At 43.4% G+C, this 18,020-nt stretch overlaps 1 protein-coding gene across 2 annotated transcripts in view; it reads left to right on the top strand.

Annotated features, from left to right (window-relative positions):
* Nucleotides 1-18,020, top strand: part of INPP5A (inositol polyphosphate-5-phosphatase A) — a 1,511,403-nt gene that overhangs the window by 577,698 nt on the left and 915,685 nt on the right. For both annotated transcript variants that reach the window (XM_085606194.1, XM_085606193.1), the window contains exon 4: nucleotides 4,246-4,333. In XM_085606194.1, the coding sequence (XP_085462320.1) occupies nucleotides 4,246-4,333 (88 nt within the window). The remainder of the gene's footprint in view (nucleotides 1-4,245; nucleotides 4,334-18,020) is intronic.

Genomic DNA, 18,020 nt, shown 5'->3' with positions numbered 1-18,020 from the left:
TGGATATGCCCAGGGCCACTGGAATTATGCAGCAGAGGAGGGCCAGATTATGCAGCAGGGTTCAGTTAATTATGCTGCAAGAAAATGCAAACTATGCCGCGTAGTATGGCACATTTTATGATGGTACTACTTCATTATTTTACCATTTTTACACTTGTTAACACTGTCTGTGCAAATATTGCACTTCATTAGTACCATTTTAACATCCAAATATAGGAATGAGCAACCGAATGGTGCTTAGTCAACCTTTGCAAAGGGCCTTCCACTGTGAGGTAACGTGTCACTGTGTTTTTAGTAACTTTTGAACTGTTTGAGCTAGAAATAATTTTTGGGTTAAAACCTGCTGACTATGCTGCAGATGATGGACTGTGTTGCAAATTCGGCAAATCTATAATTATACTAAAAAAAACCCGCAAAACCGCGTAATTCCAATGGCCCTGCATATTCCCAAATGTGTGGCCCCATGATCACTGTGCCACAGTATTCCAACTATGCCATACTGATGAGGCCTAATTAAGCCAAAACCAGTCTAGCGTGGCAAGTGTTCAGCCTGGAGGAAACTAGCTCTTGCACATCTGGCCGGGCTGTTACTATTGGAGAAGTGCCATGACTGTTCTACATGTGTCTGGTGTCTGTTTATGGTTGCATAGTGGGTGAAAAAAATGGACTGGGATGTAGCCCTGAGCAATCGATTTGATCATTCCATTCATCACTTCGTTGTTTTTGCTATAGAGGAACCATGACATGTGTTGCTGAGCACACAATTAAAGCAAAGAAGATGGATGCAGTGGAAAACAAATGAAGACTACAATTTTGACACTCATGCCCAGATACTGACATAAATAAGCAAGCAAAAACACCTGCTGCAGTCCAAAACAGTTACAAAAGGATCGCTAAGTTCAAAACGATCATAAAAAGATTGCTATGTGTATACAGTACATGGATTAGGTTAGACCTGACATCCTTGGTGTGGTATTACCTCAACATTTTGCCTTTCCTCCCACCATTTGGCTGAACTTGTTCTTGTTGGCGTTAGGACTCTGTACACTTAACCCCTTCTAACCAGTGCTAAAGCACATGCGCTGTCTCTTTTAAAAACAGTTAACATTTGCCTACACCTAATTGGCGTATTTAATTTACTTGTAAGTCTCCAGAAAATGGTTCTCCATGTACCCAGGGCCTATAAATTAAATGCTACTAGTGGGCAGTAGCACTCATTGTGTCACCCACTAAAGTAGCCCTTTATACCATGTCTCAGTTCTGCCACTGTACCCTGTAGTGGAGTTTTAAACTGTCTTTTCAACCTAGTAAAAATAAACCTTTTGCCAGGCTTAAGCCTTTTTTTTCTAATTGTATAACTCACCCCTAAGGTAGGCACTAACCATCCTAAGGCAGGGTGCATGGCATTTAAAAAGTGGGACATGCGTGTTTACGTTTTTATGTCCTGACAGGGAAAAACTCTAACATTATTTTCTCATTGCTGTAAGCCTATCACTCCCTTATACTAGCACTGGGTTACCTTATTACACTTAATAAGTACTAACTTCAAATTGGGAGCAGATAGAGATATGCTGTTTCCACTGAAATATATTGTACCTTAAAATAGTCTTTAATAGTAAAGTCAGAATTTGAGTTACACTTTATATAATGCCACTTTTTGAAAGTTGTAACAAAAACATCTTCCAGAATGCATGTGGGTGTTAAATAAGTTCCCAGGAGTGGACATTGATGTTCTCTGCGACATGCAGTAATCTACTCAGCTGACACTTTGGTCTCTCTTTAAACCACATATTTTAGGGTTTTAGGTTCAACGTGTAATTGTGCTTCTCTAATGTGCATTGGCACATCCTCCTTCAGCAACTGGAGTCCTTGGCTCAAGAGTCTTCAGCAATTGACTATAGACTTTGTCAGTCAGAACTTGGAGCACTCAAATGAGCATGTTTGTCTTAACTTCTTTGTATGAGGTGTTTAGGTGTAGCCTTCTGCCTCTAACAGAATGCATGAGGGAATATTTTATATCTGAAAACTACAGTCTGTCTTCACACATTTTTTAAATCTGAAAACAAGATGGGCGTTGAGAGTGTTGTAAGCATGAATCAAGTAATAAACACAATCCTTGTCAAGGTGAGCCACCAAAGTCACTAAATTAACCTACGCTTAATGCTCTGGTAGCTTGGCATAAAAGCCATCAGGCTTAGCAGAGGCAACGTGTAAAGTTTTTATGCAGCACACAAACAGTAGTAAAGTGAAAACACATCACAAGAATAATCCCAAACGAATTTGGAAATATCAAAGCACAAATTGGGCACACGCAATTTGCCTTCAAATGCATTTGTTTTGGGCGACTGAATGTATACTTATTTTATTCAACTATAGAATTGATCCAGGGTAAGCATCAGCAAGAGGCATGTTTTCCACCAAAGCTCTATAAGATCTTTGTTATAGAGAGGCCTGCGATGGAAAACAGGCCATTGTTCACACTAACGTAAGTACAATTTAATATCTTCTAACACTTCCTCCCATTCTTCCACAACCCAAATGAGATGCTTTCATCCACATGCAGAGATTTGAAGGCGAAGCGCTGTTTTCTGCAACCATATGTATAATACAGACACCTGTCTGTGTCCCCATCTCTAAAAAAGAAACATCCTTGACTTGCTACCGTCACTCTCATGAGTTACTCACTACCTCCCTACTACGTATATGTACATTTACAAAAGAAACCTCAGTCCCCTACGTCTCTCTCACCACTCTTAGCATTTGATACTCACTTGTATCACTTTTAGTGTGACCTACCACCCTCCTCCTTCTGCTGATTCACCAGACCCAAGAATTAAAAGTAAAACCTAATTGACATTGTGTTACTCTCCCCACCTCTAAGGATATCTTGCTCCGCTTTGAAAACATTGTGCTTACACTGCTTCTGCAGTTCTCTCAGCGCTTTCTCTCTCTCTCTCTGTCCCTGCGTCTGTGAGTAGTGCGTGCTTCTAATCTTGAAGACTGCAGGAGCAGCCTTCGCTTGGCAGCAGTTCTATCCTAGCGACAGAGCTGCTGAGGAGAATGACAATATTTATCCTGATCTCCTGGGTTTCTGTGGACCCAGGTGAGGCAGGGGAAGGTGTCTGGAGGTAGTGTTTCAGCAGAAGAATCTTCTTCTCCATTCCTCAGGTCTGAGGAGAGCCAAGGGAGAGAAGGGTCTATGGCTGAAATTGATGTCGCACCACCTCCTTATCTCCGGTTCTCCTCGGGTCTGTGGTGACTCGGAGGAGGCAGGAGGGGATTCAGCAGCTTAAGACAATTTCCCAACAGTCAGAGGAGACCCAAGTGGAGGCATCTTCAGTCTTTGAGAAGTTGTCATTTAGCATCTAAACTGGTTGACAAATTTATCACAGTAATGATTTATGCTAAAATTATTTATTGTATGTCAACATTTTAATTCTGAAACGTCCTAAATACGGACCTTCCAACTTCAAAAAATATTGTCACCATTTGAGGAGGGGGTGGAGCTTCATCAGTGATTGAGACACACTCCTGCTCCCTCATATTGCTGCCACCACCTCTCAAAAAACAACAAAAAACTTTGCTGGGACTGCCGGCAATGTCCTCCGATGTTTCAAAACACTTAGGGATGGATTACGAGTATAGGTGCTATTTAACGCACCCTATAAATAACGATACCATGGGGTACATTATTTTTCAAGTGAAATGATACAACCTTTTACGAATTTCTGTGGTATAACATGGGGATTTTGGTTTTTAATGCACCGAAATCCACATGTAATGGTAAACACTGTATGCTTTTCCCCTGTTAAATTTCGGCAGGTTTGACAATTGATAATTGATAGCTGATAATTATCGGATGCGTTAAATAACACTCAACTCAAAATTCCGACACCTGCTCAAACAGGAGTTTGCGCAGGGTCAGAAAATAAGGGCCAACTCACAATTAGGCCCTTAATAGACTCCTGCTCCTCAGAGCCTCCATACAAGCTGGAAACCCATAAAATGCTGCGGTTTCCAGCTCCCCTCTCTCCACCATATTATATTGGCTCTTCACCGGGTGGCTGTGTGACGGGAACCCATATCATGAGGCACACTGTGGCACAGTGAGTTGGGAGGTCTGCACATAAAGAAACACAGAAATAGCCTTTCTTTAGTCAGAGTTGCTGAGCCCTTGCTAAGTGGCTGGTGTACGTGAAAATGTCTGCAGCTTAAGTCATTTGGTGTTCTTGCTTTGTCTTTTAGAGAACTACTATCAAGTGATGCAATGAAGGAGTTCAACAGAGCCCGAGTATATCTAGATGAGAACTACAAGTCACAGGAAAACTTTACTGTAAGTTTAGTCATCTTTCAATTTTTCACCACGAAAAGATTAAGCATGAAGACTGAAAAATGAGATTGTGTTTTTCTGATGAGCATAGTTCTTTGTGCATTGCATATGTCACATTGGTTAGCTCCATATTGAAAAAGCAAGTTAGCAAGTAAATTAAGTCTGCTGTTAGCATGGACCTCGAAACAAACACTGAGGATTGAGTCCTTAGGAAATATTTGACTGTACTAAGAAGTAGTGGCGGCTGGTGGATTCTAAAAGTAGTGAGGCGGAAAGGTGAGTTCGAGATGTAAATGCGAGCGAGCTTGAACTGAAAGGGAGGTACGGGTAGTGCATTCTCCCATACAAGAAAAATTGAAAAACATGGGCTTAAATAGTATATTCTGGGCCTTGTACCAACAAATTATGCCGCAGTATGTCTCCCCTGGCCATTTGGTATAAAACAAATGGACATGGAAGCGATAAACATCCCTGATCTATGCAGCTTCCTTCTATCCAAAACTCCATAGGTCAGAGTGAGGAGCTTCTGACCCTGAAGAAAAATGGTATCTTATAGGCAGGGATGTACCCAACACTTATGGTGGTGTACCAGAACCAATACTATATTTCCAGCACAGTGATTGTGTATTATGATGCTAGAACTGTTCATATTAAAGCTCAATAATGTGTTTCTTTACCCAGGGTGGTTCTATGTCTGCACAAGATGGCTAATTAGCTTTCATCACAATGGGCAAAGTAATGCAAGCATTATGGGCTGATGGACAGTCCACTCTGGAGATCACAGATTTGTCTTTACTGGACAATAACTCTTTATAGCTTTTACTATTTCGTTAACTCACTAAAAGGATAATTTCATGATTTTTATAACTGGTGGTGTTGCCAGGGCTTTCCAGTACATCTGTTTGATTCCTTTAAAAGAAAAATAATAATTAGCCTCAATGTACACCCCTTTTTAGGTCTCGCTGAGTCAGCACGCATGCGCTGCTCGGAGAGACATTTTGTTTGTTGAGTTTTCAAAGTGCTGCTGGCTGGCCTAGCGCTTGCGTTCACGCGAGCGTGCACGCGCAAACCGCCAGCCTTCAGAAGCACTTTGAAAACTCGCTCTGCCTCTCCGCAATCATTGCTGTGCGATGACGTGCTCAACCAATGGTTTATTTGCTGAGATGGACGCCGCAACACTCCCTCGTCATTCTTTCGAGCCGCCAGCTTTGTTTACTTTTGCTCAAGGCCGCGTGATGTCTTTAAGCATTTTTTTTTAATCCTCTCCCCTACACCCTCCCTTCTCCGACTCCCTCGTCATTCTTTTGTTATTCTTATGCTTTTGTAGCAGGCACCCGCGCACCAGTCGCCAGTCTGCTTTTGCCGTCGCAAGCGCACTGCTTGCTCGGCGCGCACGCTTGTTTCTTTTCTCTCTTTGCTGAGATGGGGGCCACAACACTCCCTCGTCATTCTTTCGAGCCACCAGCTTTGTTTACTTTTGCTCAAGGCCGCGCGATGTCTTTAAGCATTTTCTTTAATCCTCACCCCTACACCCTCCCTTCTTCGACTCCCTCGTCATTCTTTCGTTATTCTTATGCTTTGTAGCAGGCACCCGCGCACCACTCGCCAGCCTACTTTTGCCGTCACGTGCACATCACTCGCTCGGCGCGCACGCTTGTTTCTTTTCTCTCTCGTCCTCGTTTCTCTGCCATCACTCTCCCTCTCTCTTCTCGCTCATCTAATCCTCAGTTCTCTACTTTTATCTCCACTCTCTTACGACCATCTGTCCTCCCAACAATCCACCCTCCCCGACATCTTCCCTCTACTACTGCCTCGCTGTTCCCTCTCACACCCTAGCCCCTCCTTCCCCCATGCACGCGCCCTTTCCTTCTCACTGTCACGATTCTCCCTGATCACACGCCTTGAATTTAGAATCATCCCCTGGGATTTGGATGCTTACTAAAGTAATGTGCTAAAAACTGCCAGGTTTTCCAATCGCCCATCTCTTGGTTCCCTCGCCTCACTTAGCTGTAGAGGACCTGAGTAGTTTCCCACAGCGAAGCCTGCAGGTTTTTACACTGGACTCACCCTACGAGGATGCCAGCCACCAGAGAACCAAAATCCGCAATGTTCTTGGAAGGCCAGACCCAGGTCGGACAACTTTTGCCATCGCACGCGCGCACCACTACCATTCTCTAATGGCGGTCTCTTTTCCCAAGCTTCAGCAGGGATCTTTTCACTCTAGTGTTGTCATCCGGAAGCTCCGCCCTTTATAAACCTGACGGTGCTTGAAATAAAGGATGTATTTTGGGCGCTCTATCTTTTGCTCAGGACGCATGCCCGCTTAAACTTCTGTCTCAGCTGTAAGTTACTTTCCACAAATACCGCGCTGCTGTATTCAAGGCACAGGACATTGGTGTTTTCAAAATAAAAATTGTTTTGAACAGTTATTTTCCTTGAGCATTTCTGCCGATCTAGGGGTTGCACCAGCCTTGTACTTAAAACAACATTTAAGTACTACTGTGTTTGCATTCATTACTCTACTTCCAAAGCACTATACTATGTTTGTACACTTGCCAAATGTTAGCCATACTTTGCAAAGAGCAGAAATCACGCCATTCTTTTAGGATTCCAGCGAGCTCTAAACTATATCCCTCATCTTAGAATCAGTCTACATGGTTTCACGTTACGTTGACATGGGCATGTTCCCAATATTTTCGTTGATTTGCTTTATCATGAGGAAGTCTCTAAACAAACCTTGTGTGATTTTAAAACTATGGCAGTCGTCGTTTGTTTTTTAGCTTATCAGCCCTAAAACTCAATGATCAGATTATCCGAGCACAGAGAGTTAGTTACATTCTTCATACGAAGTCATGCCATTCCATAGACCAATGGAAAACAGGGTATTTGGAGCAATTTTACCACCTCACGACGAACAGGGCTTTAAGGATGAACAAGCATTGGCATTGCCAATAGGTCTCGCCTTTGGGACCTTATACGTGTTTAGCCATGCAACAGTTGATGCTGTTGTACCAATGATATTGTGCTGCATAACTAAATACTTATAAGGTCCCAAAGGCGAGACCTATTGGCTATGCCAATGCTTGTTGTAATCGTGAGCACTACAAATAATGTCTCTTTCCAAGAAAGGCAGAACAGAATCATGTGCCGGGATTGCTTCCCCGGGTGCAGCTCCAGGGGCAAGGATTTTTGGAGATTCAGACAAATGTCATCCTGCTGTTTGTGCACACCCTTTGCCCCAGCAGCATAGCCATTTTAGGCCACTTGTTCAAATCTGGCAGTCTTGTGGTGTTTGGTGGTTGTGCTGTAGGACAGCTTAGCTGCCTATCATGATCTTAGTGTAGCAACGCCCTCTGTCTCCTGGCTGCTGCCCATGGCCCCAGTGAGTAGAAACTCTAAAGGTACGCCGAGAGGCAGGCTGGGCCAGTCACAGACACACTTGGGGACTCCACTGCTTTCTCTGCCTCTCCTGCTACCTTTTTGCCTCTAGTGTTTCCACTATTTCTACTGACACTTGTAGTAAGTTCTCTGTCTCAATAACGGGCTGTATATTCGTATTCTGCATATTCTTTGCTGAGTTAGAGGGAGCTTGAATCCGTGGTCAAAGCACTTTCCATTGGGCCAGCTAAGGTCTCACTGCCTGCCTTGTGCCACCCATGTTGCGTTTTTGGTGGGGGCCGTCAGGGTCGAGGGGCCTGAGGCGAGTTCTCCGCCTCCAGACTGCAGCGTGAGTTTTTGATGCCGACCATGGTCATTTGGCAGCGGATCTAGAGCTGCCGTATTCTTTTCAGCTAGGTTTTCCTGTTTTTTATATAGCGCTATCTCGACCCGAAAGTATCGGAGCGCTTTACATAAGCATCAGTTACATTATGCAAGTTACATATGCAAAGACACATGGATTTATTTTCAGGCACAAGAGAGATTAAGTGATTTGTCCAGGATCAAATGATGTAAAGCGGACAATATTAAAATATCTCTATTATGTAGGTATTATTTGTATAGCAAGGCTCAGTTCTGTAAGGGTAAATATTAGTAATGTGTGGCTAAGTACTGCATTATATATTTGAATTCAGGAGTCAAACGAGAAAGTGTTGAGGAGGTATGGAATTAGTGTATTTAATTTTTAATGTGAGGTGTTGGAAAGAGATGTCCACTGCATGCTAAACATACATGTCTCCCCTGTAATCCAACATCATGTGAAACTGGTATCCTGAGTTTTGTTGGTCCAGCTGACACACACACACACACACACACACACACACTAGGCATATCCATGGTGACTCCAAACCCAGAACCTGTTCTTTGGCATGGAGGGACACACCAAGCATGCCCTCTTTATTGACATGAGACTGGGATTGATGTCCTGGGTTGATGACATGAAGCAGTTAAGGCAGCGTGCCAATATTTTTATGGGTTGAAATTACAAAGCAGACCTTTATTGTGTTTTTGGGGGAGCGCAGCTTGAAGGAGACATTCCTTAACCTCTTCAGTGCCCATGACGAGATAGTCTCGTCATGGAGCACGGTTGCGCTGTGCCCATGACGAGACTATCTCGTCATGAACCCCACCCACTAGTGCAACGCCCGGCACAGGAGGGGGAAAGGGCGTGGCCCTGAAGGGGTTAAGGCCTTTTAGCAGAGTGTGCTAATTAGTCCTTCTCGAGCACTGCCATTCGGTGAAAGGTTGGGAAGAGGAAATGAGTCATCCGATTCTGTTGTTAAGGGTGAGGAAGACCCTAGGCCGGTCCTGCCCTTTAGTTTTTCCCCGATTGCTACTTCATGAAGGCTGATGACAGCCAGGGGCAGAATCTTCACGCCCCATTGAACTCATGTTTTTCATACTTCTGCAAGGAGCCAGCAACATCAATTTCTGCTGTAAAAGCCATCACCTTGCACAAAGGCTGTGTCTGCACTACATCCAAAAATGACATTTGAAAGGGAACCAGTGCAAAACTGTCCTAGGACTTTAGACAGTGGATCAACATACCCTCTCTAGAAAATGTGTATAAAGGTGGAACCCAAACCATCTCACTTTGTTCCAGTTCCAAGTTCTTGGCCAGTGAAGAGTGTACTCTTCAGCAGAGTGAGCGTTTGCCTGGCAGCGAGTCACCCAGAGGTGAGGGAACATCACCTGGCACGTTCATAACTTGCTGTAGAAACTGTGGGTCTGTCTAGTGCCCAGAACACTTCCTTTCTGCTCAGAAAGGGAAGGAGATTGCCTGGCTCTGTAGGAGTAGAAACTGTCCAAGAGAAGAAGACCTAGCCATGTTCCTGGTGCGTGGAACCCCCAGAAGGAGTGTTTATTGCATTTAGCGGTTCCCCTCATAAGCCAAATAGTGAAAATCACATCTGAGCCAATTCTCGCCATACGTTTTCCTGCATTGATAGATCACTGTAGTAGAGTGGGGGCTGTAGTCAGGGTGAAAGGCTACTATAGTGGGGCAGGAACTGCCACCATTGAACTATAAGAATTGGTTACTGACTGTAGTGTTGTAGAACTCTGTAACTTAACCCTAACACTGTGTGTAGTTTTTGGTTTTGCTCTGATATTATAAAGTACTTCTCTTTTTTTCAAAGACAACCATTGGCTGGACAGTATGACATGGAGTCTGTTGGTTGACTGTTGAGTTTGGAGTCTGCCTCCCACGTTACCTCACTGGAAAAGCCTTTGACTGTTCGCTACCCTGAGATCCAAGTGTGGAAAGTGTGTACTTGCCCCAGTTTGAAAAGCATTAATAGGTCCGACCTCAAGCACCATGGTTCTGATTCTAAAGACCCTGCCAGTGGTCCCTCAAATGGGGTCTAACAGGAGTCTAACAATAGTTATTTATTTTGAGAGGCTCTGTATTGTATTAGTAATATATGCCCTGTGATGCTCTGCATTGTGTGTGTGTGTGTGCGTGCATATGCATATAATCGAATTGTTGTTTCCTCATTGTTTGTCAGCATTCTGTGGCACATTTACATGAAATCACTCCAGATACCGGGAGGCAGTTTGCCTGAGATATCATATTTGACACAAAACAGCATCTTTTGGCTGCACAATGGCAGAGGCCTCAGACCAACGCATGTTCGTTTAAAGTGCAAGAAAAGTCAACAGTTGGTCAAACGTGATTAATTCGGTTAGAAAAAAAAGCCCCGGGCTTGATTTCATGTTAGCACACACTACTTTGATTCAAGTGATTAATTTTGTTCTGTTCCGTGCTCGGGTGTACGCGGCCATTAGGCAGTAAGTTCACATAAAAATTCCCTTCTGAACATATTTTTAGCCGGTGAGTGGGCCGCGCGCCTCAATGTCCTCCTTTGTGTGTGTGTGAGGGGTGTGCAGAGGAGAAGTGTGGAACCACTACAGCGTGTCCATCTAGGGTAAAGCTCTGCTCTTATCTGGAGTGTGGTTTGGAAGGCTACCGCGCGGCTATGAATATTGAACAAGGCCCCATTAGTTGTTTGTGATCGCAAAAACCTTGGCTCCTCCATTTCTTTCCACTCCCTATATGGCTGCGGGTTGGAGGCAGGACGCCATTGGTGTTAGTCAAACAAACCAGCGTCTCGTGCTTGTGACGCATGTCAGATGCTTTGGTACAAGTTAAACTCTGTTCTGTACTGTGCAAAACCTCGACTTCTTAAGGGGCGACGTATTTAGGGAAGTCTAAATGGAAAGGGCATGAGGCAATCATGCTGAGTCCTTTTACTAATTAAACACAATGGCCCAGATATACTAACATTGTGCGTCGTATTTGTGCCTCTTTTTTGGTGCAGCCACAATGCAAACTGTCAGTTGGCATTTACTACCACACAAAGGCTGACTGTGTCGCCTTGCACGGCTTGGTAAAGTAAGTGTAACGCAATGAAGCATCTGGCGCTGCGTTGTGTTACACTCCGTCAGGGATGCCTTCTATGGGTGAAGCATTGGCATTCCCATGGATCCACGCATGTATTTTGGTGCATTGCCAGACTCACTAAAACTAGTAACCCTTGGAATGCGTCAAAACGCGACGCCTTCCCCAGTGGGGCGTAACCAGGAGAAATATTTGTATTTCTCCTCATTACTTCCTCTTTCTATGCGTGCTGCATTCCGTATAACGCATAGAAAGAAGAAAATGCTTCTAAGGATTATTTATGTTCCGGAAGGTATCCCTTCGTGCTCAAAAACAATCCACTCCATAACGCAGACACCATTGCACTATAGCGCAAGGGTGTCTGCGTTGGCGCTAGGATTCACACTGTGCACCAGCGCAAGGAGAAAGCAAAATGCACCATATCTTTATAAAAATAGTGCATCCCTGCTCTCTCACTTTCATGCAACCCAGCACAGCTTTGCATAAATGATTCATAAATATGCCACCCTTTCTTTATTATTTATTGCTTTGAGCTTTAACTGGTGTGATAGAACCTGTACATCTTTGAAAAGCACCAATCAGCTACCAGGCAGCAACCATTTCAGAAAGTCAAAGACCACAAAATAGAAACAACAAATGCACGCCCCACCAGACCCGGTGTAATAAGTCATTCAGCAATGTTTGTAGTTTTGAGAAATATTAGACTTTGAATTTACTGCTGTATACTTTTATGTGAAGTATACAAAAAAAGTGATGGGTGAAATGCTTGAATAATCTCAGACACTGGTAATTACTTGGGTACCATCCCAGTCCATTGTTATTTTGCCCACTATGCCACCTCAGATTAGACCCAGCCGTATGCAAATCAGTGTTGAGCCTGTTACAATAGGAATAGTACAGGCTGAACTAACAGGCCCGGCCCGGCCCTCCCTGAACCAGAACTCAAGTTACCCAAGACCGGTTTCACCCTGCTTGGAGTTCTTCAGTCAGTTGTAGCGTGGTTCAAACTAAGGTGGCATCGTGGGCAAAATAAAAATGGGTTGGAATGCTACCCCAGCGGTTGCCAATGGCTAGACGTTTTGCAAGTATTCCTCCCTTCTCCTTTTGTGTGTTTGGTGTACTCTTATGTGACCGGTGAAGACAGTAGTCATAAAAATGGTCTCTTCAGATAAAGCGTATAATGGACTTTTCAGAAGTGTGTGAGCTATTTGTTTAGCACAGCGAAAGCACTCAAAATGTATGATTTTAACTTAGAAAACATATTTGCTGCAAACTCAATTTCAAGCTTCATCACTGTTAGCCTTTAATTGCAAGTGGCTTTAATTTCTGATTTAGCCAGTAACAGGGGTTATCGCCTGAATCAGGAATTGTCTGTACTGTAGGACACACACCTACAAACACACAAAAGGTGAGGGTGAAACTAGGCCTCACTGTGAGGGAAAAGTATGCAAGAATTTGCTTGAAAAAAACTGCTGTTATTCCCATTTCCCAGGGGCCAGCATGTAATTTCTGGCATTCCAGCATCCTAGAAGTAGTGAGACCCCACATGTTGGTAAGTTTGGGTGTGGCAATATCCACAGCGGGAATACAATATAATTTGGGAGATGCTAATGGAAACCATTGACACAATGGAAGAAACCCAATACAGGATGATAACAAATGGAAATAATCCCTTCAATGTTTATATTGTTGGGGAAAAGTTTGATTTTCTTGTTGTATATCCCTATTAATAAACTAGAACTAAGTCTTCATCCAGAAGCCCAGCTTTTTCACATTTGCGTCTGTACATACCCTAATCGAACATGCCAATACATTGTTGGCTGATAGCACCTCTTATTTTTAGACTAGTAAATAAAAAAAGCGGTGTTGGAGGACAGGTATCTTGCTCTGCTTCATAGATGCGTGGGCTTGTGAGAGCACACCCATATTAGATAAGGGTGGAGACAGTGCAGGGCCCTATAGAACCCCAAAGTTTTGCTACCTGACTTATGTTTGGAATATTAGATGTTCATGCTGCCTTCTTTGAATAAGGAAGGATTGAATCTTATTCTTAACATTGACCTGGGAAAGTGTTTTTTGGGAGGTAGTTGTTCGTGACCTCATTAGACCTAAAAGGATGATGTTTATTTTCCACATCCCCCCGAAGACTGTACAGGACTTCTATTTACACTAATTCAGACCAAGGATCTAAGATGCATTTTTTTTTAAAGAAGTCTTCTATTGGGTATTTTCTTTATATTTTTTGTGGGTTTTTAGCTAGGTATTGCAACTTTTACACAAGCCTAAAATCAAGAAGGGCGTGATTTAAAGTTTGGTGGACAGGTTGCTTTGTCACAAGCGTGACAAATACCTTATTAGAAGTGCATTATATCCTATGGCACTTGTAATAAGGCGGATGGAGCATCTGTCACATTTGCGTTGTAATACGCATTCTCCAAACTCTGAATCAGGCCTGAGGTTTTACAATGTCAGTTTTATTTTAGCTGATGCTTGGTCTAGAATCCTTACATGTTACAGGATCTATTCCTGAAATAATTGAGTTAATCAGGAAATTGCGGCCGAGAATTTTCTTCTAGTGATCCAGGGTATTCTGTACCAAGCTTGCTTTTTACAGTCCTCTCGTGCTTGAAGATCAATGCACACATCCTGCAGCAGTGTTCTTAATTCCTGAATATTTGATGGTTTAGAGATACTCAGTAGGTATAATTTCGAGATTTTTATTAAACAATTGCATGTAAATGCGTTTAAATATATAAGAGAATTAGATAAGCATGAAAAGGGGAAGAAAAAGGTGGAAAAGAAGTCTGAGATAAGCGATGGTGGGAACAGCAATGACAAGTAGGAATTAAAAGTAACAATAGCCAATATGCGATGTAAGTAGACATGTAATCACCCCTTCCCTTTGTTCCCCTAAATCTTTTGTTGCCCATTTCCTATACGTTCTCTAATGGAGGAGTTATATGCAGCAGAAAGGGCCATTGCTTGCCATATGAATAGCCGTTTGTGCACTATGTAGGCGCCAAAGGAAAGAAGAAACAAGTATTGGCAAAGTCAATATGTCTCGCTTATGTAATATCGGTTGGGTTTTTCAATATTTTTTTAGCTATGTTGAACAGCAGAACAGCTGCTCTGCATCTTGGCTGAATGTTTTAAAAAACCGCAATGACGCTGTCAATGCTGGCCATGTCATAGCACTTATTTTCTTTTACTTTCAACGGTGCTGCACAGCATGGTAATAAAACCTTGACAAAGACAAATAGCTCTACATGTTGCACAGCAGCACAGCTGTTGTGCAACATGGTTAAAAGTAAAAAAGCCCTGGATGTAGAGAACAGGCCCAGTCGTTCTCTCTCCCAGGCAAGAAGCAGAAGGCAGCAGGCTAACACAGCAATGCAGTTAGCAAAGTGTCAGGCCCTTCCACAGCACAGCAGCTCTTCTTCCAGGCATAATGTACTTGGTCCAGCAAAGTTCTGGTGGTGTAAGGGGTCCAGTACTTATATCCAGATGTGCCGTTGAAGTGGGGGAGATGTCAAAGAGGCCATTGAAGATCGCAAGGTGCCTGCATCTCGTGCCCTGGCTCACTACAGAGGGGTATGTAGCTCATTGTGTGGGGACAGGCACAACCCTATTCAGGTGCAAGTGTCCACTCCTCCCTCCTAATCTACCTCAGGGAGGCCCATCAGCCTGGTGATGGGTGATCAGGATGCACATGTCACACCCCAACTCCCTCTGAGTTAGTGTCTAGAGGGAATGCACAAAGCCCAGCTGTCACCCAACCCAGACGTGTACTCGGAGACCGGCAGAGGCACTGAATGGTTAAAGTAAGAAAATGCCAACTTTCGAAACAATTCCATTTTCAGTCTTACAATTTAAAATCTGACTTCACCATAAGTTCTGTTTTTTTTTAAGAACTTTATTTTTCCGTATTAGAACACAGTACAAAGAACCAGGCAGAAAGTAGTGGAATGTACAGTGTGAGCGATAGAGACAGATATCATGTACAGTTTTACATATGACATTGTTAAAAGCACCAGACACAGCAGGCTCCTCAATAGGACATCCAACCTCACCCCTCTAGGCTTGAACCCCCCTCCCCTTCATCATGTCCCATCTTAGACACCTCATCCATAAATTCCTCCCCTCTATCATCAGCACCTTCACTTCCTGAAGAAGGCACATCCGAAGCAGGATTTAGGAGGACATCAGTCCGTTAGATCCTCTGCTAATTTGTCATCACATCTGTGTAATTTTATTCAACTTTCTTCTGCTAGTGAACACTCCTTTATGTCCCTGTGCCAATATGTTGTGATTTTAAATTGTGTGTCCAGAGACACCAAACTCCAAATCTCTGTCTTTTCCCAATTAGAAATTAGACTTTAAAGTGTGTTAAGGCAATCCCAATGTTAAGCTATGGAAGAGATATACCTTGCAGTGGTGAAAAATGAATTTAGCAGTTTTTTACTACCAGGACATGTAAAACTCAAAAGTGCATCTCCTATATTTTAAATACAATGCATCCTGCCCATAGGGCTGCCTAGGGCCTACCTACGTAATAAAAAGAAGGGTTTGGGCCTGGCAAGTGGGCTAACTTGCCTGGTTGAAATGGCAGTTTAAACTGCACACACAGGCTCTGCAAGTGGCAGGCCTGAGACATGTTTAAAGGCTACTGAAGGGGTGGCACAGCCAGTGCTGCAGGCCCACTGGTAGCATTTAATTTACAGACCCTGGGCACATATAGTGCACTGTACTAGGGACTTATGAGTAATTTAAATATGCTAATTGTGGATAAGCCAATGTTACCATGTTTAGAGTACAGAGCATATGTACTTTAGCACTGGTTATCAGTGGTAAAGTGCCCAGAATCCTAAAGTGGCAACAATTAAGTCAGCAAAACAGGAGGTCAGAAGACAAAAAATCAGGGGAACCACACAAGGATGCCAGGTCTAACAACCATGAACAGACAATATGGAGACTGAAAGTTTTGAGAAGTGTTGGTAAGAATCTGCATTAATTTAATCTTCAGTCTAGAGATGGAATATAAAGCACAGGCTTTTGTGACCAAAGTTTTGACATCAATAGATATCAGTTCCTGCATTGTAACTATGGTATGAAGCGAGCAAAGTGGGTACCATTTCTAGACCAGTATAAAATACCCCCCTGAAAAAATACACTTTCCTTTCAACAGTATCAACTGTACTAAATTGCATTTGAAAGAGCAAATACACATCTCAAAATGTACACACATAATTATGTTGAATTTTGTTTTTATACAACTTTAAATAATTGTAAAAAATGACTTTAACAACTCGCTGAACTTGTTTAAAAAAAGAGAGTAGCTTATATAATTATTGATCTTTGTCACACCCTTACACAACATTAATCCATACAACCATGTCTGTTTTATACTGGTTATAATTTATCTCTTGGACATATAATGAATAATTGTAAATTGTGGAGATCTCTGTAGGGCTTCATGGTCAAACTTCTTGAACATGTGTTAGATCAGCCCTTTTGTGTGGATTTTGTACCCATGCTTCCTCCTTTTATGACTTAGTCAAACAGACCTCTTTACAAGACCCAGCGAAATAGAATGTTCTAAATGAATTAAAAGCTTTTTCTGATTCTCACCAGATGAAGTACATTAATTTATTATGAAACTGCCCAATGACTGATGGGGAATCACCTAAGCATACAGATGCATACATAATCAAAGTGCTACAAACACTTCCCCTTTCTATAGACAAGAACATTCACTAGAAGTATAGTAAGTCAAAGTCTATGTTAGGGGCGGAGACTCTAAACTACTCCATTTAATTAAGCTTGGAATACAGACTGAGGGAGTGTGAGTGTGTGCTTTGGTATCGCTACCGGATTCCACTCTCCAATCTAAGTGCAGTAGTGTTAGATCTGGGGGTCTCTAGTTGGCAGGGTAGGTACCACTGTCCAAGTAGGGACCCTTGCTTCTAGTCAGGGAAGGGGGGATACACTGTTAAGATAACCCCTGCTCACCCTCTAGGTAGCTTGGCCTGAGCAGTCTAGGCTATCAAAGGCAATGTGTAAAGTATTTGTACCAACACTCACAGTAACACAGTGAAAACACCACAGATTTACTCCACACCAGTTTTAGAAAAATAAGGTATCTTTACTAAAAACTTCACAAGACCAAATATTACAGACAAACCAACATATAATTCAAAAGGTTACTTTAAAGATAGTTCAAGAGTTTGCAGAAAGTACTCCAGGATGTCAAAATCAGTGTCCTGCACAGTGCGACTCTCAATGCACAAAATGCGACACTCTTGTGCCCAACAGTACCTGTAGTTGCGATAAGGTTCCCAAAAGCTATAACAAGGAAGATGGCAAAGGCGATGCGATGCTCCTGAGATCCTGGGGAGGCTTTGCAGCAGCCCTGCTTCACGCAGCAGAGGTGGATGCGCCGGCTCCGATCTGTAGGGGGAGGATGCGATACCTTTGGCTTTCGTTGCGTAGGTTTCTTAGGGGGAAGCTTCACGCACAGGTTCGATGCGACACTCTTCGATGTGGTGCGATGCGTGGCGCAGCGTTGCCTTCCGGCGCCGCAACTCTCGATGCGCCACGGAACGGGACTCTGTGTCGACGCACGCAGCGATTGGAGACTTTTCACGCACCGGCAGTGGTGCGGCCCGCAAACTGGTTCTGCGACAACCCTCGCAATGGCAGGAAGCTTCACGCTTCGGGACGATGCTCGACGCACTCGGCGATGCGGAGACCCTGCGTGTTGCGATGGTGCCGCGATGAAATTTTCCACGCACTCTCGTCTTGCGACACGCAATCGGATGATGCGTTGGGTACCAGTCACTCTTGTTCACGCTT

The sequence above is a fragment of the Triturus cristatus genome, chromosome 1_2 (assembly GCF_964204655.1).
Source record: "Triturus cristatus chromosome 1_2, aTriCri1.1, whole genome shotgun sequence".
Lineage (NCBI taxonomy): Eukaryota > Metazoa > Chordata > Amphibia > Caudata > Salamandridae > Triturus > Triturus cristatus.
This window is presented reverse-complemented; position numbering and strand designations above follow the sequence as displayed.